The sequence below is a fragment of the Lithobates pipiens genome, unplaced genomic scaffold (genome assembly GCF_037356315.1).
Source record: "Lithobates pipiens isolate NorthernLeopardFrog02 unplaced genomic scaffold, aLitPip1_a1.2 Scaffold_22, whole genome shotgun sequence".
In the NCBI taxonomy this organism is placed as follows: domain Eukaryota; kingdom Metazoa; phylum Chordata; class Amphibia; order Anura; family Ranidae; genus Lithobates; species Lithobates pipiens.
In genome coordinates this window covers 308,137,242-308,161,751 of record NW_027507784.1, presented here as the reverse complement: position 1 = coordinate 308,161,751, position 24,510 = coordinate 308,137,242, and the positions used below count along the sequence as shown (strand labels likewise).

General features: G+C 46.5%; 1 protein-coding gene across 3 annotated transcripts in view; it reads right to left on the bottom strand.

Annotated features, from left to right (window-relative positions):
- CASKIN1 (CASK interacting protein 1) overlaps positions 1–23,845 on the bottom strand; it is a 363,406-nt gene extending 339,561 nt beyond the window's left edge. For all 3 annotated transcript variants that reach the window (XM_077449355.1, XM_077449357.1, XM_077449356.1), the window contains exon 1: positions 23,483–23,845. In XM_077449355.1, the coding sequence (XP_077305481.1) occupies positions 23,483–23,576 (94 nt within the window). In that variant the 5' untranslated portion in view covers positions 23,577–23,845. The remainder of the gene's footprint in view (positions 1–23,482) is intronic.
- Positions 23,846–24,510: the final 665 nt, after the last annotated feature.

Genomic DNA, 24,510 nt, shown 5'->3' with positions numbered 1-24,510 from the left:
TTTGCACATCCAGAGAGTGATATTTCTGCCCATTCTTCTTTGCAAATTAGCTCAATCTCTGTCAGACTGGATGGAAAGCGCTGTGAACAGCAAAGTCTTGCCACAGATTCTCAATTGGATTTAGGTCTGGACTTTGACTGGGCCATTCCAACACATGAGTATGCTTTGATCTAAATCTTTCCATTGTAGCTCTGGCTGTATGTTTCGGGTCGCTGTCCTGCTGGAATTTGAACCTCCGCCCTAGTCTCAAGTCTTCTGGAGACTCTGAGGCCGCGTACACACGGGCGGACTGTTCGCCCAACTTTGTCCGCTGAACAGTGTTTGGGCGGACAGTCCGCTCGTGTGTGGGCTTTCAGCGGACAGTTTCAGCGGACAGTTTGACGAACAAGGTTTTTCGGAAATTCCGTAAAACTGTCCGCTGAAACCTTGTTTCAGCGAACAGTCCGCTCGTGTGTAGGCTTGTTCGTCAAACAAAGTTGCGCGCATGCTCAGAAAGGATTTTCACGCCGAAAGTTATAATGCAGTGTATAGGACGTCGTATTTTTCGTCCCGTCGTACGTGCCGTTCACGTCATCGCGCACGGTTTCAGCAAACTGTTCGTTCGTCGTGTGTGGCCATGTCCGTCCATGCTAATTTTGAGCGGACTGTTTGCCGAAACTGTTTGACGGACAAAGTTGGGCGAACAGTCCGCCCGTGTGTACGCGGCCTAACAGGTTTTCTTCTATGATTGCCCTGTATTTGGCTCCATCCATCTTCCCATCAACACTGACCAGCTTCCCTATCCCTGCTGAAGAAAAGTATCCCCACAACATGATGCTCCCACCACCATGTTTCAAGGTGGGGATGGTGTGTTCAGGGTGATGTGCAGTGTTAGTATTCCTCCACGCATAGCGTTTTGCTTTTAGGCCAAAAGTTCAATTTTAGTCTCATCTGACCAGAGCACCTTCTTCCACTTGTTTGCTCTGCCCCCCCCACATGGCTTCTCGTAAACTGCAAACAGGACTTCTTATGGCTTTCTTTCAGCAATGGCTTTCCTCTTGCCACTCTTCCATAAAAGCCAGATTTGTGGAGTGCACAACTAATAGTTGTCCTGTGGACAGATTCTCCCACCTGAGCTGTGGATCTCTGCATCTCCTCCAGAGTTACCATGGGCCTCTTGGCTGCTTCTCTGATTAATGTTCTCCTTGCCTGGCCTGTCAGTTTAGGTGGACGGCCATGTCTTAGTAGGTTTGCAGTTGTGCCATACTCTTTCCATTTGCAGATTATGGATTGAGCAGTGCTCTGTGAGATGTTCAAAGCTTGGGATATTGTTTTATAACCTAACCCTGCTTTAAACATCTCCACAACATTATCCCTGACCTGTCTGGTGTGTTCATTGACCTTCATGATGCTGTTTGTTCACTAATTTTCTTTAACAAACCTCTGAAGGCTTCACAGAACAGCTGTATTTATAATGAGACAAAATTACACACAGGTGTAATATTACTATTTAAGTGACTTCTGAAGGCAATTGGTTCCACTAGATTTTAGTTGGGGGTATCGGAGTAAAGGGGGCTGAATACAAATGCACGCCACACTTTTCACATATTTATTTGTAAAAAAATGTGAAAAACAATTTATAATTTTCCTTCCACTTTAATTATGTGCCACTTTGTGTTGGTCTATCACATAAAATCCCAATAAAATACATTTACCTTTTTGGTTGTAACATGACAAAATGTGGAAAATTTCAAGGGGTATGAATACTTTTTCAAGGCACTGTTAATATGCACAAACTACTTAAAGCAGAACTCCGGGCAGATATAAAAGACATAAATGAATGCAGCTCTCGATTCACAATACTTTAGGAATCTACATATTTTACACTTGAAGAAACAAGACTACACTGTGGCGTCCCATCATAATAACATCCACAAGCCAATTCTGGTGCCAACCCATAGTTTAAAGAGCTCCAGTCGTTTTTGTGTTCATTAAAAGTCAGCAGCTACAAAAAGTGTAGCTGCTGACTTTTAATAACATACTCACTTACCTGTCCCAGGATCCAGCGATGTGCTCACCCAAGCCGTCGCTTCCTTCCCTCTCCTCTACCCAGCTCCAGCATTTCAACTGTGGGCACCCAGCTGTGACAGTTAGTGGATTCACAGCCGGGTACGCACTGCACATGCGAGAGTCGCGCAACGCCTGCTGGATGGTCCGGCAGTCTTCTGGGACCTGAAGTCCAGAAGGCTGCACACCAATGCTGATCATGATGTTGGAGCTGACTCACCTTTAAGGAGTGTGAATTTATGAGTCTTCTGGGACCTGTGACATATCATAGAAGACTGCAGAGTGGGAATGGGAGAGGAGAACTTCCACTCAGATCGCCTAGCAATCTGAGCAGAAGTGGGAGTGGTTACCTGTCAAAACTAGGTACCCCCCCCCCAAAAAAAAAATAATGTGGCAGGGGAGGGGGGAGTCTTAAAGTAGAACGTCCCCTTTTGTGTGGAGCTCCGCTTTAAGAAACAGCAGTTAATCTATGGGACAGGAAGTGAAGGGAAATCTCCCCAATAGGACACAAAAACAAAAAAGGGGGTGGGGGGGTTGGTTCATTTGAGTCCTTATAAAAGTTTTGGCTTTAGATATATTAATAAAGCCTAACGTGCAAAATGTTTTTTGAGTCATGGTTCACACTTGTGCAAGTTGTGCGACCCGCGTTTGCACAGGTACGGCAGCCCATTCATTTGAATCGGCTGCTGTGCCTGCTTTTCCCGCAAAAAAACACAGTAGCAGGGAAATCGCATGGTGCATTTGACTGTGTGATTTCTCTGGATTCCTGCACCCGCAAGCTCGCTGTGGGCTGAGGTGCGTAGGGTGGCCATTAAGGATGAATTTCTCTGCAGAGCAGCGCAAATTGGCTACGCTAACATGCAAGCAAGTGTGAACCTAGCCTTAGGGCCCATATACATCTTTGCTGTCTGTTAGTACACATTATTGTGTGTTGCGTTAAGGCAGCCAATTCAGCCCATTGCTGACCTGCTACTGAAAATGCAAGGTCCCTGGCAGTCAAGCTGATCCAGTGGCCTCAACACTTTCTGCGTTACTGGCCAAAAAAAATATAGAAACTAGGTATATTTGCATTGCTCTGAATTAACTGGCTACCGGATTGTTTCAGAGCCTTCAATTGGTTGTAAAGCTTTAAGGTTTTTCACCTTAAACTTTTGTGCTGCAGCTCCCCCCCAGTCCCCCCCCCCTTTTTCTTATCTGCGCCTGATCTGATCCAGCGATGTGCGTGAGTGCAGCGGCTCCCGCTGCTGTCTCCCTTCTCATTGGACTGATTGATAGGAGCGGGAGCAAAATCAAAAGCTGTGAGGCAGGGGGCAGGGCCGAGTCCCACTGTCTGTGTCAATGGACACAGACAGCGCACGGGAGAGCATGCGCGGGTACCCCAAGGGAAAGCAACCCATCAAAGATGAGGGGCCTGGAGCACCAGCGGGGGACCCCAGAAGAAGAGGATCGGGGCTTCCTCGGTGCAAAAGCATTTAACAGAGTAGGTAAGCATATGTTTACAAACAAGGGTTTAATACTGCTATAAAGTATTGAAGACAGTACTGCCTCAGTACGTTTTCTTTAGTTTCCTTCAAAGGATATGTTCACCTGCGAGGGAAAAATAATAAATGTAGAAAAAAAAAATGTGCATTTATTATTTTTTCCCCCAGGAGTCTGCAAAGCATTAGGGCCAAGATTGGGACTCCTAGCTTGATCTTTGCAATACCCAGATCAATGGGGTCCCCATGTACAGTAGCAAAAAGCTGACTGCTGTGTGTTCACTGACAGCCAACTTGTCTTACAAAAGTCACTGGTGGGGGGTTATAGCAGAAATCTATCAGATGGCTTTTTGAGCACACAGAGAACCCACTGTTGGCTATTTCAGAAAGATTTTGTCCTTAGTAAAACGCAATGGAGTCCAATATACCACACAGATTATACAAGACGGCTTTGCAGTACAGAACATATTGATATCTGACAGCCATTGAGTTGTTCTGGAGTCTACATCAGGGGTCACCAAACTTTTCAGAACAAGGGTATATTTGATAAAAATCTGAGAAAGAACTTCAGTAAAACAAAGCAAATAATGTACAAATAAATTTGCGCCCAACACAGTTCCCCTTACATCAAATTACCCCAACATCAGAGTCCCCATCACAGTCCCCTTTACATCAGAGTCCCCATCACAGTCCCCTTTACATCAGAGTCCTCATCACAGTCCCCCTTACATCAGTGTCCTTTCTTACATCAAAGTCCCCATCACAGTCCCCTTTACATCAGTGTCCTCTCTTACATCAAAGTCCCCATCACAGTCCCCTTTACATCAGTGTCCTCTTCTTATCAGAATCCACAATAGGGTTCCCCTTAAAATAAGTACCACCACCAGAGTCCCCCTTATATCACAGACCCCTTTACATTAGATTTCCCACTACATCAGAGCCTCATTGCCATCCTTACATCAGGGTCCCCACCAGAGTCCCTCCTACATCAAAGTTTGCCCCTTACATTAGGGTCCTCACCTGAGTCCTTCCTAAGGCTGGATTCACACCTATGGCATTTTTAGTGGTTTTTGCATTTTGCAGATTTGCACTACAGAACGTGTTCCATAGGAAACCATGTTAAATGGACTGCAGTGCAAATCTGCAAAATGCAAAAAGCACTAAAACTGCATAGGTGTGAATCCAGCCTTACATCAGAGTTCCCCTTTACATCAGGGTCAGCACCAGAGTCCCTATCAGAGACCCCTTTACATCAGAGTCTCCACTACATCAGAGCACCATCATAGTCGTTCTTAGATCAGTGTCCCAACCAGAGTCCTCCCTTATCTTACACACTTACAGTGTGGATGGGTACCTGGAGGGTCCAGGCTGCAGCAGTAGATAGCGGTGGTAGGGGTGGAGCAGGTCTAGACAGAGTGCTATTTGCCTGTAAATTCTACCACGAACACACGATTGGTTGTTAGGATGCTGGTAGTCCTAGCAACTAATGACGGTACGATAACTTGTGCTGGAAACTGGGGTGGGGGGTTGATGTTGGCGAGAAACAGAGGAGGTCACTGACCCTAGCAGTAGGCTGGATAAAATCTTGCAGTGGGCCAGATTTGGCCTGCAGGCTGTAGTATGTAGATTCCTGGTCTAAAGCCAACCAGAGGTATTAGGCAAGGAACATCTAACCTAGTGATTCTCAACCAGGGTTCCTCCAAATGTTGCTAGGGGTTGCTTCAGCATTTCTGCCTCTCAGATAGGTTCCCCCTGACTCCATTAATCTTTTTAGCTATCTGTAAGGAGGTAATTATTCCCATTGACCACAAGTGTAAGGACCATTCTTCCCACTGACCATCACACTAATGTATCATGAGTTGTAGATTTCTATTTTTTAGCAGAAGGTTCCCCGAGACCGGAGAAATATTTCAAGGGTTCCTCTGTGTTGAAAAGGTTGAGAAAGGCTGATCTAACCTATATTTGCCCTGGTCACCTCTGTCAAATATTGGAAGAATTCAAAATTCTGAGTTGTCAATCTTCCAATGTTCTGGTGACAACCATCTGTATGTACAAGACATGAAGGGAAATCTCAGAACTGGACCAAAGGGTGTTTTTTTTAACTCCTCGCCCCCTGACATGCCACAATTGGCATGTCATTTTTTTTTTGGGAGGGGCTGGGTACCTGGTTTGGAGTAGGACTTCCTGTCCCACTTCCTCCTTCCGACTTCTGGCCACCTAGGCAATTCCTCCTCTCCCGGCAATGTTCTGGGACACGTCACAGGTCCCAGAGCATTGCCTGGCCATTGACTGAGCGCATGCGCAGTGCGTGCCCGGCTGTGAGGCCGCAAACTGTCACAGCCAGGCGGCCACACTTACAATGTCGGCACCGCGAAGAGGAGGGGGAAAGAACGGAGGCCTCAGGCGGCCACATCGCTGGACCGTGGGACAGGTGAGTGGCTGGTTAAAAGTCAGCAGCTACACTTTTTGTAGCTGCTGACTTTTAATAAACTCAAAAACCAGTGGAACTCCGCTTTAAACTTAGCACTACTGCCTTTCATCACTGGGGTCCTGGTTTCATTCACCACTGGGGATGTTGGTATCATGGAGATTCTGTATGTCTTTTTTGACATAGTCCTCCTCCCGCAACCCAGAATCTCTTTGGTTGCTTGGCTTCCAACCCATCTAGCCCAAAAGCACTAACGCATGTCACAGAGACGTTAAATAATGAGCTCTTTTGAAAGTTTTGGCCTCCTGACTGCCTATATATATGTGTAGCAAGACTCCAGGCCTGCTTTAATCTAATGAGAACCCCCAGAGCCAAGAGCTGACATCCTTCTGTATAGAGTGGGTTGTAAGGCATAGTGTGTATAATGCAAGATATATTCATGGGCGGCAGACACTTCTTGAATGCCAAGAGATTGTACAGAACTTTGGGAGAGAGGGTTAGAATCAGAACACCCATAGGTAGTCACGATAGCCGCCGGCCATGCGCGATCGCGTGCACGAGCGCCAGCACGGGGATTTGTGTGTGTGTAAACACACAAATCCCTGTGCTGTGAAAGGAGCCATATAGTTTCTTGCTACGAAGTAGGAAAAACAATTTGGCTCCTCTCCTAGTCACTCACATCCCCACACAGTTAGAACATGCTGAGGGAACACACATTTAACCCCTTGATCACCCCCTAGTGTTAACCCTTTCCCTGCCAGTGACATTTACACAGTAATCAGTGCATTTTTATAGCACCGATTGCTGTATAAATGCCAATGGTCCCAAAAAAAAGTGTCAAAAGTCTCTGATCTGTCTGACACTATTTATGTCGTTCCATGGTGTGCTGGCAAATATCTTCATTGTGACTTGAACCAGTATCCAACTGGTTGTTGCTGCGGCACCCAAATTTCAGAGCTCATCCAGGAATGTGTGCGATGGGAATATGAAGTATGATTAATCATATTGTCCGTCGCAATGTCGCAGTACCACAAAAAAATGGCAGATCACCACCATTACTAGTAAAAAAAAAAAAAATGGCATAAATCTTTCCAATAGTTTGCAAACGCTATAAGATTTGCGCAAACCAATCAATATGCGCTTATTGCGTTTTTTTTACCAAAAATATGTAGAAGAATATATATATTGGCCTAAACTGATGAAGAAATTTAGAAAAAAATTTTTTTTTTAATTTTTGGGGATTTATAATATAGTAAAAGTAAAAAATATTGTTTTTTTTTTTTTTTTTTACAAAATTGTCGCTCTTTTTTTGGTTATAGAGCAAAAAAATAAAAATCGTGGGAAAAAGGATGCAAATTTTGTTCGGGTACAGCATCGAACGACCGCACAACTGTCAGCTAAAGCGACGCAGTGCCAAATTGTAAAAGGTGCTCTGGTCAGGAAGGGGGTAAAATCTTCCGGGGCTGAAGCGGTTAAAGTGCACGTCCCCTGGGCTAAATGTTTCCATATTTGGAGGGAAAGGTGCTGTTTTTGAGCCATTCCGTCAGCTACGGGCTCATTCAAACAGGGCCTGCCGCTGACTGTACTCCACAAGTGTCAGAGATCAGAGGATCTAAATACTTTTATGTAAGAGGATAAGGTGCATTTATCTATCCTACTTAAATCTCTTTCACAGCCAGCTGTGCCCCACACGTTAACACATGGCTGAGTGGAACTAAATATTTCTAATGATAACCAGACAGGTGCTGCTGTAACTCACCAGTGTAAAGCGGGAGCAGCCATCATCAAAGTGGCTGAGGGAAGACCTGTTTGTGTTACCCATAGCAACCTGCTATATATTTATACCATAAGGCTCAGTTCACACCTGCTTGGTACACAATAAGGCCCCTTTCATACGATAGACCCGCTCAGATCCACCTATCCATTTTTCAGGTGGATCCGAGCGGGCCACCCATTGACTTGTATGGGCAGGTGGATGTCAGCGGACATGTGTCCGCTGACACCCGCCTGCCAAGATCCGATAAAAACAGATGGATGGCGATGCGTTTGCCATCCATCCAGCGGATCAGATGAAAACGGACATGCTGTCCGTTTTCATCCGGTCTTCCCATAGAGAACAGCGGGGCACTGTCAGGTCCCTCCCTGCACAGTGAGCAGAGACGGACCTGTCATCCGCCTGCTCAGCGGGGATCAATGGATCACTCTCCAGATGAGCTGGCACTGAGCTGATCTGCGTGTGAAAGGGGCCTAACAGAACCCGACAGCTCTGCTTGGAGCTCTCCCCACGCGTCTCCCCACGCGCCAGACACTTTGATCAGCACTCTTCGCCATTGGCTGAGAGCACTGATCGGGAGTCGGTCGGCTGCTGGTTTTCCAGCATGCACATCCGAAAGAAGTTAGACGAGCGACATACACACGGGCCGAATGTTGGCCAGTTTTTTTTTTTTTGAGCCGTCAAATGCCACCCAACATTCGGGCCTGTGTTTACCCAGCTTAACGGTGGGCATAAGTCTTCCACAGGCCTGAAGGAAAAACTCCAGTTGCTATAGAAACCAGTCAGGCTTCCTTAGCTGCCAAAGGCAACACAGTCTGTGTGGGCAACACAGCAATAAACAAGGCCCATTTTTGACATCTTTCTCCCAATGGACTCTCCCACACTGCACTAGCCGAATGAAACCTGACTGGTTTCTATGGCAACTGAAGTCCTTTATTCAGGCCCTTGGAAGACTCAAGCCTAAAGTTAGCGTTGCCCGTGGCAACAGATGAAATTCCAGTCAGTTTCCCACTGTAAGTTAGAAAAACAGCTGAATTCCCCTCAAGAGGGTATCAGCGCAGTTAAATTTAATTGACATAAACTACAGTATATTACTTCCCAAACAAACTTTCATTGTTTTCAGTCAGTTTTGACTGAAATTTGTGATCAATTCATTCCAAAAACCTTTCCATTGTACTAAAGCCGTGTTTACACTTTTTTCCAAATTTTTTCTCACCTCCATATGCTCCCCCTTAGGCCCAGGTTCACACCTATGCGAATTGGATGCAGGTTTCCGTGCATCCAATTCGCATAGCAGGAAAATGTGACTGGCTCCCTATGGAGCCAATGCACATATCTCCGTTGCGGCTGCAGAGCACACTGCACAGAAACGCTGTTCGTCTTTGACTCAGTTTCAGGGCCAAATTCAGGCATAGATTCGGCCCCGATACGTCCCTGAAACAGGGAACAGGGATGCACATCGCTCCTGTGCGATCCGCAGCCAGTTCCAGTGTGAACCCGGCCTAAAGGTTTTGTGCAATTATACAAAAAATCTGCCTACGCAGATAAGGGGCACCTGTAGATAAAAACAAGCTGTGCAGCTTGGACTAAAGTTGAACAATTTCCTTGCTAAAGGTGTCGGTCATTTACATATTCTACCTCCCAAAGCCTGATTGGAATACTCCCAGGATGTTGCTAGGGCATAGCTAAGTGAGGCCTAGTCCTTCCTGCTCACCTCCACCATCTTAAAGGCTGAGCTCAGTGCTACTGCATCAGGGGAGAGAAAGAGCATGTGAGGGGGTTTGAATCAGAGAAAGAGCTCATTCCAGTGATGGAGGTGGTGAGCAGTAATGACTAGGCCTCACTTAGTAATGTCCTAACAATGTCCTGAGTATTCCAATCAGGCTTTGGTAGATATGGAATTGGCCTACACCTATAGCAAGAGCATTACTTAACTTTCAGTCAGAGCTGCACAGTTTGTCATTATATACAGGTGCCCCTTATCTGACGTTTCATAAAACAAAACTGCTTAGCGCGACTGCAAAATGACCATCTCCAGGCATGCCCCCCCCCCCCCAGCACCAACTATTAACAGTAATAGGATGAACGTCTCCTCTACGCAACATGGAGCACACACGCTGTTAGCTCTACTGATGAATCAGCGGATTATAATCTCCTGGTGAAGTGTGCCAGTCCGCTGGATGCTGGAAATGTAGGGAGGATAAGAGATGTGGGATCATTGTGTGGACAAAGTATGACTATCCCGTGTCTAATATTAGCACATGCTAATCAAAGCAACCGTAAATCACTCTAAAAATAAGGCCCGGCTGTCATTTGCCATACACTCAACAATGACATGCTGGACTAGCCGGGCCAAACACAAAGGGTGTTCCAATCTTCAGGCATGACTTGAGTGCCAAAGAGATTTTTTCGAGCTGCTCAAGCTTGTATATGATGAGTGGACTGACACTTTAAAATAGATGTAAGCCCTAACTATGTGACATTAAGTTTGCTAAATCCCAGTTATAGTCAGAATTCCGATTGTTTTCCTACAAGTTTTGATATAATTTCTTGACATGTGATTTTATTTCTATTTAGGAAATAGAGTTTTAACTTTTTTCATTTTTTTTTGAGCTCCTCTGTATATACACTCGATGGGTGCAGTGTTCATGGCAGACTCCCTAATGATGATAACAGTGAACCATGTCTGGACTGAAACAGCCTCCATTGGAGCTCCATATGACAAGGTGACAGTGATGAGACAAGGTCATCCAGTGCCCAGGGCGAAGGTGCCAAACGACACTCTGATACCCCTGATCATCTACCCCTGATCACCTTTGCAGCTGGGATCTTTGCTACTAGCACCTCAGTTCTGCTACTGCCTGTCTGACAGTTGCACAAAAAGTTGTGAACCCCCAGAGTGCCAACACCTGGTGTCATCTGCACCTCCCTAAGTATGCCACTGATGCAGACAATGAACTTCACCACTGGAGACATCGCTGCTCATATGCTTGGGCTCCTCCTGCCCCCAGACAGCAGGGCAGGCCAGAGGATAGAAGGGGTGAAGGTAGGCTCTAAGGGCTTCTGCATTACGGCCCCCTCCCCCCCAACACAAAAAGACACTGCACCAGGGGCATCTATCCCTCCTACCTACATGAGGCACCAACACATAAAGACACTGCACCAGGGGTGGCTACCCCTCCTCCTGATCACCCCCCAAAACACATAAAGTCACTACTGCCTCTTCTGCACTCCCCCCCCCCCCAACACATAAAGACTCTGCACTGGGGGCAGCTGCCCCTCCTGCCCCCCACCAAAACTCAGCCCTGCATGGTGATGATGCAGGACCACAAATTGGAGATGGAACAGGGCATTGTCACCCTATAACAGGCCAATGACTAGGGTTGTAACCTCATCCCTTTAAAACCAAACACATATTAATTACACAGGTTCTGTGGCTGATTAAGGTGATAATTAAACTCACTTTGTGCATTATCTGCATTCAATTAGCCTCAGAACCTGTGTAATTCATATGTGTTTGGGTTTAAAGGGGTGAGGTGGCAACCCTACCAAGGAGCTCCATGGCAGGATCGCCAGATAGTTTTTTGATGGAAAGAGCAAATTCGTAAAATGGCTTTTTTGAAATCACATTAACATGAAAGATTATATACAATTTTAATGATTGTGTTTATGTCCACTTTAAGGCCTCATGCACATGGATGCTCATAAGCTTGTGTGCTGAGGCATAAAATCCATGGCACTTTCATGCGACCAGGGGCCTGCATGGGCTGCTTACAGCTGCCAATACAAGTGAATGGCTGTAGACGGCTGTGCTCAGGTAAACGCCAATGGCTTCTGCATCAGCATTTACTCACGCATGCGCATACAGCACGTCTCCCTGGACACGCCAATTGCTGTAGAGACGGTTTCATTAATTTCAGAAGTTGCATGCAGAAGAGAGGGACTGAAAAACATATTGTCTTTAGTCACTCTTTTAAACTCTTCAAAGAAACTGGATCAAAATTTGTAGGGAAATTATCAGAGTTCTCATCATAATTGGATGTGTGTCTCAAAATAATTGCAGTTACAATCAAAAGTCCAAACAGATATTAAGGCTGAACTCCAGGCAAAGAAATAAACAGAGGTAAAATTCTTAAAATTTGAGAGCCCAACGATTTGAATTTACGTCTATCCAGTCCTGAGATAGACACAGTTCTGCCTGATCTTTATCTGCTGATCTACAGGTCTTCTCCCACCCAGCCTAGCCTGTGACTGGACAGTAAAAGGAGAAGCAGCTTATTGATGAGCTCATCTATATCACTTTGCTCTCTCCTCCTATCAGCATGCTTCTTGCATTGTGTGCTACTTGTGCTTCTTTTCCCTTTCCTAACCTGAACTCTGCTGTATATAGAAGACTGCAAGAGACCGATACTGGGTCAAGATCAGCTACTGTTCCTAATTTAAAAAAATACATTTAATGGAATGTTAGGCAATGCTTAGATGTGCAGCTGTTATTGCCATACCTCTGAAAAGTGATTGGTGGTGGATTGCCTTTCAGAGATCTTTGACAGGAGGTGAGGAGATAATAAGTTGCCTCCCCGCCAATGCCACACTACAGCCATATTTGCTTGAATGGGTCATGTTTGGCGGTAGCTTCCTTTGCAAACCCCATATTACTCCGTAAAAGCAGTTGTGACATAATCACTGTGCTATACATAGCAGGAGGGGGCGGAGACAAGACCAGTCACCTTGCACAAGGACAGAGAGCAGCAGTGAGCGGTCTTTATTACAGGAAGCTCCTGCACACAGAAAAGTGTCACACTGGATTACTGCACAGATCTGGAAGAAATACACAATGCACACCAACATTCAAGTAGGAATACACAAGACTCCTGTATTTAAATAATATTTCCTTATCCCGGAGTTCCGCTTTAACCACTTGGTTAAAGCAGAACTCCGGGATAAGGAAATATGATGCCCAGTCAGGATAACTGAACCACATAATATGATGTCCTGCAGGATAACAGTCGCCGCGCACCCGTGGGGGTGCACACTGCGGCGATCAGTGGTGCGGTTTGTCAGTCTGACACACCACTACACCGATCTCCGGCGGAGGCTCTTACCACGTGATCAGTCATGTCCAATCACGGTTGATCACGATGTAAACAGGAAGAGCCAGTGATCAGCTTTTCCCCACTCGCGTCTGACAGACACGAGTAGAGGAGAGCCAATCGGCGGCTCTCTGACAGGGGGTGTCTGCGCTGATTGTTTATCAGCGCAGCCTCCCCTTCGGATGCCCACACTGAACCACCAGGGAAGCCTCCAGCATGTGGATGGCCAGGTACATCCCCCATGGCCATCCACATTTGAAACATTATGCCCAATACATGCCAATCAGTGTCCACAAATGGGCACTGACTGGCACCTCTGTGACACAATAAAAAACAGTGATTCCCAGCAATGCCACCCATCAGTGTCCATCAGTGCCACATATCAGTGCCACCCATAAGTACCTATCAGTGCTGCCTACGAGTGCCCATCAGTGCCGCCTATGAGTGCACATCAGTGCCACCTATCAGTGCCACCTAGCAGTGCCCATTATCAGTGCCACTTCATTGGTACCCATCAGGGCCGCCTTATCAGTGCCCGTCATTGAAGAAGAAAGCATACTTATTTACAAAAAATGTTAACAGAAACAAAGAAAAACTTTTTTTTTTCAAAATTTTCGCATTTTTTTATTTGTTGCGCAAAAAATGAAAATTACAGAGGTGATCGAATACCACCAAAAGAAAGCTCTATTTGTGGGAACAAAATGCAAAAAAAATTGTTTGGGTACAGTGTAGCATGACCGCACAATTGTCATTCAATTTGCGACAGCGCTGAAAGCTGAAAACTGGCTTGGGCAGGAAGGTATATAAGTGCCTGGTATTGAATTGGTTAATATAGTAAAACTGTCAGCCACCCCATGCAAAGATTCAGAGATCTGTTATTAAATTATACACAGTGGTCTTATCTGCCAGTGTGATGAGAGCCCCCCCGACTTTACAGAAAAAAAGTAATTCGATGGCAGATAACATTTACACCGCTCGATCATCTTTGAATATTTACTACAATTTAAAAACACAATGCAGATCAGCCGTATATAATCACACGTATTTAACCTTTCCAGCACTGACCACCAGGGGGCCTTACACACAGCATCTGAAAGAAGGACTGCAATACTATGCATAACAACCAATCAGATCATACTGGTACAGTCCATCCAGTGCCAGTGTGTGCAGCTTAGCGATCGCATTTACCAGGGATTGCCAATTCTAGCTCCCTCTTTCACAAAGTCTCCCTCCTCCTGCTGCAACATAACTGTCAGTTATGGGTGGGCTGACTTTTTAAAAATATTCAACCATGAACTAAAAAAAAAGAAAAAAAAGAAAAGGAGAATCAGTTTGCTATAGGCATATTATAAAGATATGATGCTTAAAGAAATGTGTCACCCATGGCTACTGACAAGTTGCTACGAACAACATGGACCACTCTTCTGCCAGAATATGATAAAGAAGAGACCATGGGGTGTATTTATAAAAAGAGAAATCACAGAACTCTTCATCCTGTGAAATTGTGTTTACATTAGTGTAAACTGGGGCAAAGTCAAAAGCCATTTGATTATTTTGAATGTTTTTTTATAAAAAAAATGGGGTTTGGGAAATTACAGCATTATGGCCACTAGATGGGGCTGATGAACATAGGAAATACATATTTATTTCCTATGATTCACAGTTCTTTTGTAGAAATCCAACCAAGAAGACCCGCAGGTTGCCAACATCCCAAGTTCATATCTCCCAACTGTCCCTGATTTGGAGGGACTGTGCCACATTTGGAGCAATGTCCCTCTGTCCTCCTCATTTGTCCCTCATTTTGGTCCGATCCATATAATTGTATATAAAATGTACTTTTTATCTTTAAAAAAGTATTTCCATGTGCTAAACCTTTTATCCAAATTCAAAATGGCTGCATTTGTACATTTTAAAAGCCAATATAAAAGGAATAGTAAAAAAAAAGCCCTTCTGGATTAAATTAAACATTTTTTTGGTTAATTCTCCTTTAAGGGGGGTGTGGCAGGGGGTGTGTCCTATGCCTGCATACGTTTGTTAGTAGGTGTCCCTCATTCCCATCTCAAAATGTTGGGAGGTATGCAAATTAGACAATCATGGATAAGGAGTACCCGAATCCCCCCCCCCCCCCCCCCCCCCAAGGAAATACTAGGGGACTTTAGGAGCTGCTGATCAATATTAAAAAATATAAATGTATTAATATAAAATATGTGGTGCATACATCACCATAAACAATTGCATAAAAAGAGACAAGAGCAGTGTCATATATCATATATAAATGCAAATCCTTCAATGTTAAGCCTAAATGTTGATCCTTAGCTCCAATGCGCACAGAAAAAAACATCCATGCATGACCGCGCAATCGCCAATTAAAGTAGCACAGTGCTGAATAGCAAAAAATACCCTGGTCGTGAAGGGGGTAAAATCTTCCGGTGCTCAATGGTTAAAGGGGAATAGTCTTCTTTATGCGCTTTTGTTGCCATAAAAAAAAGTGCGGCAAAATTGCAGCAGTGTGAACGGGGACGTTACTCCATTGAATTGCGGCAAGCAGTGTTTTCAGGGGACTCTGCGCTCCTCCTAGCCATAGAAATCACCAATGTTGCCAGCCTATAATCACACTTCTATGAAGGGATCCATTAAGAATAATAACGCTTTTAAAAATCAGCGCCGGACGCGCCAAGACGCCGCTAGGTGCGCCGGACCTGACACTTCATTTAGCACAAACATTGCTTTCTTCTTCATATCGGCGCAGCGACACTAAGCCATAAATCACCGGCTTCCTCTACAGAAATAGCAATGCAGCCATCCTAATGACACTGCAATCAAGGTGGAGTTTAGCAGCAGGAAATACAAACACACGTGTCGGACATCTTTGCTCAGCCCGATGAGATTTGGCGTAATACCCAAACAGAAAGACGTACGCGACTGCACTTTGCCGTTTAGCGACGGCAGGCAGAAAGCCTATTACGATGGCAGCGGCTGACCCAATAAACGTGTAAGTTTGTGGCATATTAAAAGAAAACAGTAGCAGATCCCTGTCATCGCGGCACAGCTTCTGACGCTGACGGCATGCTTTGCTCAGTCTAGCGAGTGGCTCGCTCTGGGGGAGGGGGGGGGTGAGAACTGGGATTGCTCACACAGCCAATAATCAAAGTGCCCGAGGAGTCTGAGATGACCCGTCACCATAGCGCTACCCAGCTGGTCACCTCTGCTGTCAGCAGAGAAGTCATTTCCGTATGGACCGCGTGCAAAGCTGCATCATGATACGGGCGCAAGGCCCCCAGCAGGACAGGGCAAGGGCAGCAAACCCCAGGACTCAGCCTCCCCCCCCCCATTTATACCTACACCCAGGCCAATTTGAGGTCTTATTTTCACGTTTCTATGTGCATTTTTCATGCGTTTGTACATGCGACTTCAACTACAGGAGTTCACTTCCAAAATCGCTAACTTATGCCACGTACACGCGATCGGACATTCCGACAACAAAATCCATGGGATTTTTTACGACAGATGTTGGCTCAAACTTGTCTTGCATACACACGGTCACACAAAGTTGGTGGGAAATTGCGAACGTCAAGAACGCGGGGGGTGTACAACACGTGCGACGAGCCGAGAAAAATGAAGTTCAATAGCCAGTGGGGCTCTTCTGCTTGAGTCGGAATGGTGTACACACGGTTGGAATTTCCTACAACGGATTTTGTTGTTGGAAAATTTGAGATCCAGATCTCAAATTTTGTGTGACGGAAATTTCCAATGGAGCCTACACACGGTCGGAATTTCCGTCGAAAAGCTCCCATCGAACATTTTCCGTCAGAAAATCCGGCCGTGTGTACAGGGCATTAGAGGCAGGGGCGTATCATGAAATCAGTGGGCCCGTGTGCAAGATCCAAAGTGGGCCCCCCTATGCAACGTGAAAGAAGAAGTTGCGGCGCGCGAAGAGGGCATGGTTTAAGTTGTATTAAATATTGGGCGTGACTTAAACAGGTGTGGTTAAATAGAGTCTAAGATGATTTACACAGTAAGAATGTGGTAATGTTAAATAGGAAGTACCCGGACCAGGACCCGGACCCAGGCACTCCCACTGCCACTATGTACACCTGGGCCAGGGGGGTGTCTCCCTTACTGAAGAAACATGTGTGTGCCACTCCACTCAGCAGGGCCACTGGGTACTCCCGACTCTGCCGTTCCTAGCCACCACGTCAGTACAGGCTGGAGCAGCTTCCAATCCAGTCCTCACATCGGCACCCGGCTCTCTCTCTTCACAGCTCCACCCTTGCATTTTATAGAGTGTGCCAATGCCGAGACAAGGTCATCACCCCCATATACCCCCTTCTAGCACAAATCCCCCCTCTCAGCACAAATTCTCACTCCCCATATCAAAATATACCCCTCCCCCTAGCATCAAAAATCCCCCCTTCCAGCACAAATCCTCACCCTCATATATACCCTTCCAATACACGACCCCCCTCTCAGCACAAATCCCTCCTCAGGACAAACCCTTCCCTCCACCTCCCCTTTCCCAGCACAACCCCCCCTATATTCCCCCTCTCAGCACAAATCCTTCCCCATCTCCCTTTCTCAGCACAAATCCCCCCCATCCCCTCCCCTTCCAACATAAATCTTCCCTCTCAGCACAAATCCTCCCCCATCGCACACCAGTGCCTCCTTCTCCCCACTCCCAGTACAAATCCCCCCTCCCCCCTCAGCTCCTTCTCCTCTTCTGTAAGAGCAGCCTGCTATGCTGTGACTTGTAGTGCCCTAGACTACACGAGACTGAAGAATGGCAGCTCACTATTGTAGTGCCCCCTCTGGGGGACTGAGGATTCCTCAATCCCCCCCCCCTCCCCACAGTCTAGGGCACTACAAGTCCCAGCACAGGAGGCTGCCATATATCAGTCCCCCACAGAAGGCACTACAAGTCCCAGCATAGGAGGTTGCCATATATCAGTCCCCCCACAGAGGGCACTACAAGTCCCAGCATAGGAGGCTGCCATATATCAGTCCCCCCACAGAGGGCACTACAAGTCCCAGCATAGGAGTCTGCCATATATCAGTCCCCCACAGAGGGCACTACAAGTCCCAGCATAGGAGGCTGCCATATATCAGTCCCCCACAGAGGGAACTACAAGTTCCAGCATAGGAGGCTGCCATATATCAGTCCCCCACAGAGGGAACTACAAGTTCCAGCATAGGAGGCTGCCATATATCAGTCCCCCACAGAGGGAACTACAAGTACCAGCATAGGAGTCTGCCATATATCAGTCCCCCACAGAGGGAACTACAAGTTCCAGCATAGGAGGCTGCCATATATCAGTCCCCCACAGAGGGCACTACAAGTACCAGCATAGAAGGCTGCCATATATCAGTCCCCCCAGAGAGGGCACTACAAGTCCCAGCATAGGAGGCTGTCATATATCAGTCCCCCCACAGAGGGCACTACAAGTCCCAGCATAGGAGTCTGCCATATATCAGTCCCCCACATTTTTCCTGCACTGGAACGCTGTAAAATGCATCAAAAACACACTGGAACGCACAAAAAAATGCACTGAACACACACACATATCCTTGCTAAAGTTTAAGAAAAAAAGAGGGGTACAAAAAATGCATGGGCCTGCATTAAAAACACACCAAAAATGCGCATGCAGAAAAGCATCTGAAACGCATCCGGACTGCGTTTCTATGGTGTGACCTAAGCCGAAAAGCAGATTATTCATGTAGCATTTAGTTCCTGGACTCCATCTGTTCTTAGCCCAGGCATGCAGACAGGAGGGTGTGCTTAGCTGAGAAAACCCCTCCTCCCCTCCTGAAGACTCCTGGGATGTATGACATCATCATTTGCCTAGGCCTGGAAAGCAGGAAATAAGTGAAAAATGGGTTTAAAAAAAAAAAATCAAAAATGATATTTTTTTCATATCTATTTACTAATGCTAATCAACATAAGGATTAAAAATAGTCAATGTTGATTGAGAGAGTGAAGTGAACCTCAGACATGAAATATACACTAAACAAATCCCTCTATAGTGTGTACTTGTCTCAATGAAGAGCACTAAGGCATCGCACGTGATTCGCATTGCATTGCTGTGCGATGCAAATTTAGCCATACAAACTGTATCGCTGAAATCGCATTGGCGCAGAACAATTTTTTTGGTTGGCACTGGAATCAGATCGCATGGGTGTGAATCAATTCCTGCACCATCGGACAGTTCACAGCGTGATCTGCAAACCAATCTGGGGGTCTTATTAACTTTATATTGACACCCCCAGGGGTTCACAGAGGGCAGTGTGAGCCAGTGTGCGATTCGGGAACCGCAGGGTTTCCCGCATCGCACCAGTGTGAACCGGTACTAAGTTCCGGTTCAGATCCAGCACAATTCCAGTGCCGGTTCCCGCATCGCATAGAACTCGCAGGCAGTTCACACTGCCCTATGCGAACCGCGGCAGATGTCATTACAAAGTTCATGACGCCCCCAGATTCGAACTGTGAATTCGGACATGAATCGGATCACATGGATGTGATTCTGGTGCGGACCAAAAAAAGGCTCCTGCGTGATTTTGGTCTGAATGCGATGCGAATTCAGCCATACAGTGTGTATGGCTTAATTTGCATCGCACACACATCGAATGTGATCTGGTGATGCAAAGCACATGCGATGTCTGACATTACACAAGTGTGAACAGCCACTAAGTGTAATTTCCGTCTGATGCTTTGTTCCTCTGCTATCAGCATGAATCACTTCTGACAAGTTTTCCTGACACCAAGAGAAAAATGGTGACAAGGCAGGACCTCCAGCTGATTGACAGCTTCAGCTCTGTTCCTGTGTACTGTGAGAAGGGGGTGTGTCTCTTCCTTCCAATCAGCTCTCAGAGCTCTCCTCACTGTGCTCTGCAGATTGTAAATTCAGCTCTCCGCCCCCTTTTTTTCTGACAACTCAGACAAGCTTTATAAGCGAATGTAGAGAAGAGAAGCTGCAGACAGACAGGTACATCTTATGCAGGAGGATCTCTGTGTACCACCCGAGGATAATCCCTTCACTGGGTGTATGTAAAGGTTTACAACCACTTTAATGGAACGCACATAAGACGCATATTCAGTGCGTGTGTGTTAGAGCGTCACGCAGATGTGAATGGGCCTAAGTGAATAATATTCAATGCTTTTTTCCCCTACAGCACTACAAACTCTTGAATTATCCTTGTGCCCAATGAGACACGATTTCAACTTTGCTTGTTGCCCTTGAAGTCCACCAATGGTGAGGAGCGATATTTTATAGCGATCACAGACACAACATTCCGTTCACAGGGATCAGGCTCACTCATTTAGCTGTGTGACAGTTATTTTCAGTCCTCATTGGTCTCCACTGAAAATAATTGTCACTTTTGGGAAAAGAAGGCTCCTTATCCCGGGGTGTGAGGGTCACGTTACAATCGGACCAGACAATTTCTGCACAATCAACATTGGAGTGACCATCTGTAATAAGAGGACCTACCTAATCTCTCCAATCAACTGGCAGGCATTGATCTGGTGGATCTGACAGTGGCCATACACATAACGATCTGATTGAACGATTGTTTTTAGAACCAGGAAATATAACCAGATCTATGAATTATATAAATGACACGTACTATGTCCCTCATCAAATTTGAGCAAAATCGATCAATTTCATTGAAGTTTTTCTGACTGGTCTGGATAGAAAATCCGATCGTGGAAGATAATTCAATATGACCGCTGAGTGTATGGCGCATCAAACAATCTTTTCAATATTTCTGACTACAGACACAATAGGACAGTAAATTTATAGGCAATGCAATTGTATATAAAATTGTTCTGTGTATGGCTACTATAAGAGCTCATTCATGCATGTGGTAGCCCTTACCGCCCTGTGATCAGCGATTTGCAGTGGATTGCTTTTCAGAGGCGGCGAAGAGCTGATGTCGCCTCCTCACTACCAATTTTAACCCATGAATCGGCAACCAACCACAAAGCTGTGGTGAACCTGTATTCACTTGAAAGCAAAATGGCTTCTTGTGTAACTTAGCCCTAAAGGAGACTGTACAATCAGATTGTAGATTGCATAGGTCACCTTACTGTAGATAGCACAATCAGATAAGTGTATGGGCATCATAAAGGAGATTGTACACAATCACTTAAAGGGGATTTCACAATCCGATTGCATAGTGTAGGGTCACCTTACTGCAGATTGCACAATCATATTAGTGTATGGATATTATAAAGGCGATTGTACAGATTGCATTGTGTACAGTCATTTAAATGGGATTGCACAATCAGATTGTATTGCATGTGATGAGCTTCAGATCGGTGAGCTGAGACTCATGGGGTCTGCTTCACACACGACCAACTCTAGATACTTCAAGAGCAAGTATGATCATAGGGGAGAGTAGGAGTGATTCGGATCATGTGGATTCTTCTGCTGCCCCTCTTTATTGGATAGGATCTCATATAAAATCAGAGCTGGGATCTGGCAGATCCGGCTGGGTTTGTCAAGGATGCTCATAAAAGAGGAAGAGGCCGAAGGACTCCACATCCAGGGGGGTCCTGTGTTTCCGAAAGACCCCAATCTGTCTCCATCCCAGCTCTGTCCCCTCCCACCCTGCAGCATGCAGCAATCACAGCCACCGTGGGACGCCCCTCACCCATCCATCTCTCTCACACTGATGCAGATTAGGGCTCTTGTTTTTTTTTTGTACTCCTCTCCCCTTTCCCAGCCAGGAGGGACCCCACTGAGCTGTATTAACCCTGCGTGGACTGCAACCGCTCTACTAGATCACCTACTGATCTGTGCAGAATTGCAATGAGGGGGTAAAGTACATGTATAAGATAACAAGGCACCTTGTGATACCACAACTGTCATCATATGTACATGTACACAGCCGGGACACTGACACTCCATGTACTGGGTGCATTGCACATGTGTGCCCTCATCCCAATATAGATCACCCTTCATCCCACTATAGATCACCTCCCACCCCAATATAGATCACCCTTCATCCCAGTATGGATCAACCCCCACCCCAATATAGATCACCCTTCATCCCAGTATGGATCACCCTTCATCCCAGTATGGATCACCCTTCATCCCAGTATGGATCACCCCCACCCCAATATAGATCACCCTTCATCCCACTATAGATCACCCCCATTCCAATATAGATCACTCCCATTCCAATATATATCACCCTCTATCCCAATATAGATCAGCCCCCACCCCAGTATAGATCACCCTTCATCCCAGTATAGATCACTCTTCATCCCAGTATAGATCACCCCCCACCCCAATATAGACCACCCCATCCCAGTATAGATTATCTTCCATTCCAGTATAGATCGCCCTCCATTCCAGTATAGATCACCCTCTATCCCAATATAGATCACCCCCCATCCAGTATAGATCACCTTACATTCCAGTATAGATCACCCTCCTCCCCAATATAGATCATCCCTCCTCCCAGTATAGATCACTCTCCATTCCAGTATACATCACCCTCCACCCCAATATAGATCACCCCCCCTCCCAGTTTAGATCACTCTCCATCCCAGTATAGATTACCCTCGATCCCAGTATAGATCACCTTCCATCTCATTATAGATCACTTTCCATCTCAGTATAGATCACCCCCCACCCCAATATAGATCAACCCCCTCCCAGTGTAGATCACTCTCCATTCCAGTATAGATCACTCTCCATCCCAGTATAGATCACCCTCGATCCCAGTATAGATCACCTTCCAACTCAGTATAGATCACCCCCCCCATTGCACATGTGTGCCCCCCTTACATGCTACCATTGACTGCTGCTGCATTTCTGCCCCCTCCCCAAAATAGATCAACCCCCATCCAAATATAAATCCCCTCACCACCCCAATATAAATCATCCCCCCATCCATTTCCTGGATGAATTGCACATGGGTGCCCCCCCCTCCCCCAATGCTGCCTGCATCGCTGCCCCCATCCCAATAGATCTCCCATGAAATATAAATCACCCCCAACCCAATGAAGATCACCTTCACCCCAATATAACCCCCCCAGTATAGATCCCAGCATTATAGATCACCCTATCACCCCAGTATAGAGCACCCCCAATCCCAGTATAGATCACCCCCACTCCAGTATAGAACACCCCATTAGCGCATTATATATAACCCTTCACCCAGATGTAAACAAACAACCACCTCTGTCCCAGTATAGATCCCTCCATCATACATCAACCCCCCCCCCACCCAGTATAAACCCCCTCCTCAATCCCAGTATAGATCCATCCATTATAGATCACCCCCCCCCAGTATAACACCCTCTCTCCAATCCCAGTATAGATCCATCCCTTATAGATCACACCCCCCTCCCCAATCCCAGCATAGATCCCTCCATCATAGATCCCACCATTATAGATCCCCTCCACTCCAATATGGACCCCCCCCCCCCCACACCATATTACAGGTCACTCCCTCCTCCCCTATATAGAGCCCCCAACACCCCCCCCCATATACATCACATAGGACCCCCATATACATCACATAGGAACCCCCCCCCCATATAGATCACATAGGACCCCCCACCATATAAACCCATTATCCAGGTGGGTATTTGGGTTGGTATGTAGGTAGGTAGGTATTTGGGTGTGTATGTAGGTCGGTATGTAGTTGGGTGGGTACTCACTGGCTTTGCCCGCCTTGGGTCTCTGCAGCAGCTTCTGCACCATACTCAGGTCCTCAGCCTTGACAGCCTGGAGCAGCTCCTGGTCCTTCCCCATCCTCAGCGCTGTGCCCGGGGGGAGGACGATCCTGGGTACCGGAGAGGAAGGGCAGATCCTGGCGGAGCACGATTGGTCCTCACAGCCCCAGCATCCTTCCCTGGAGAGGAGGAGGAGGAGGACCGGGAGACGGATGGATGGATGGATGGGGACACCGGGTCAGATGTGCTGCTGCTGGGGGGAGAGCACACCTCCAGCCGGGAGGAGCCAGGCACACCGGGGGGCGATCACCATCCTCATCCTCGGGAGCCGGGCCGGGAACCGGGGGGTGGGGGGGTGGGGGTGAGCCCGGGTGATGAGCGCTGAGTGAGCGGACTGATATGACACTGAGCGGCCAGGAGGGGGAGGGAGAGAGAGCGGAGCAATCACCCCCACCGGTCTCCTGATCCCTCCTCCCCTCCCTGACACCTTCCATTGGCTGCACTCACTCCGAGCTGCATCTAGGGGGCGGGGCCTCCGCACACTCTGCGAGCACACCGATAAATACATCATGTCATCTACTCATCCCCGTGTATATATATATATATATAATGATGTCCTACACTGATATAGTGTGTATACTACACCGATCCCTATATCATGTCCCACACTGTATACTACACCGATCCCTATATCATGTCCCACACTGTATACTACACCGATCCCTATATCATGTCCTACACTGTATACTACACCGATCCCTATATAATGTCCTACACTGTATACTACACGATCCCTATATCATGTCCTACACTGTATACTACACCGATCACTATATCATGTCCTACACTGTATACTACACCGATCCCTATATAATGTCCTACACTGTATACTACACCGATCCCTATATAATGTCCTACACTGTATACTACACCGATCCCTATATAATGTCCTACACTGTATACTACACCGATCCCTATATCATGTCCCACACTGTATACTACACCGATCCCTA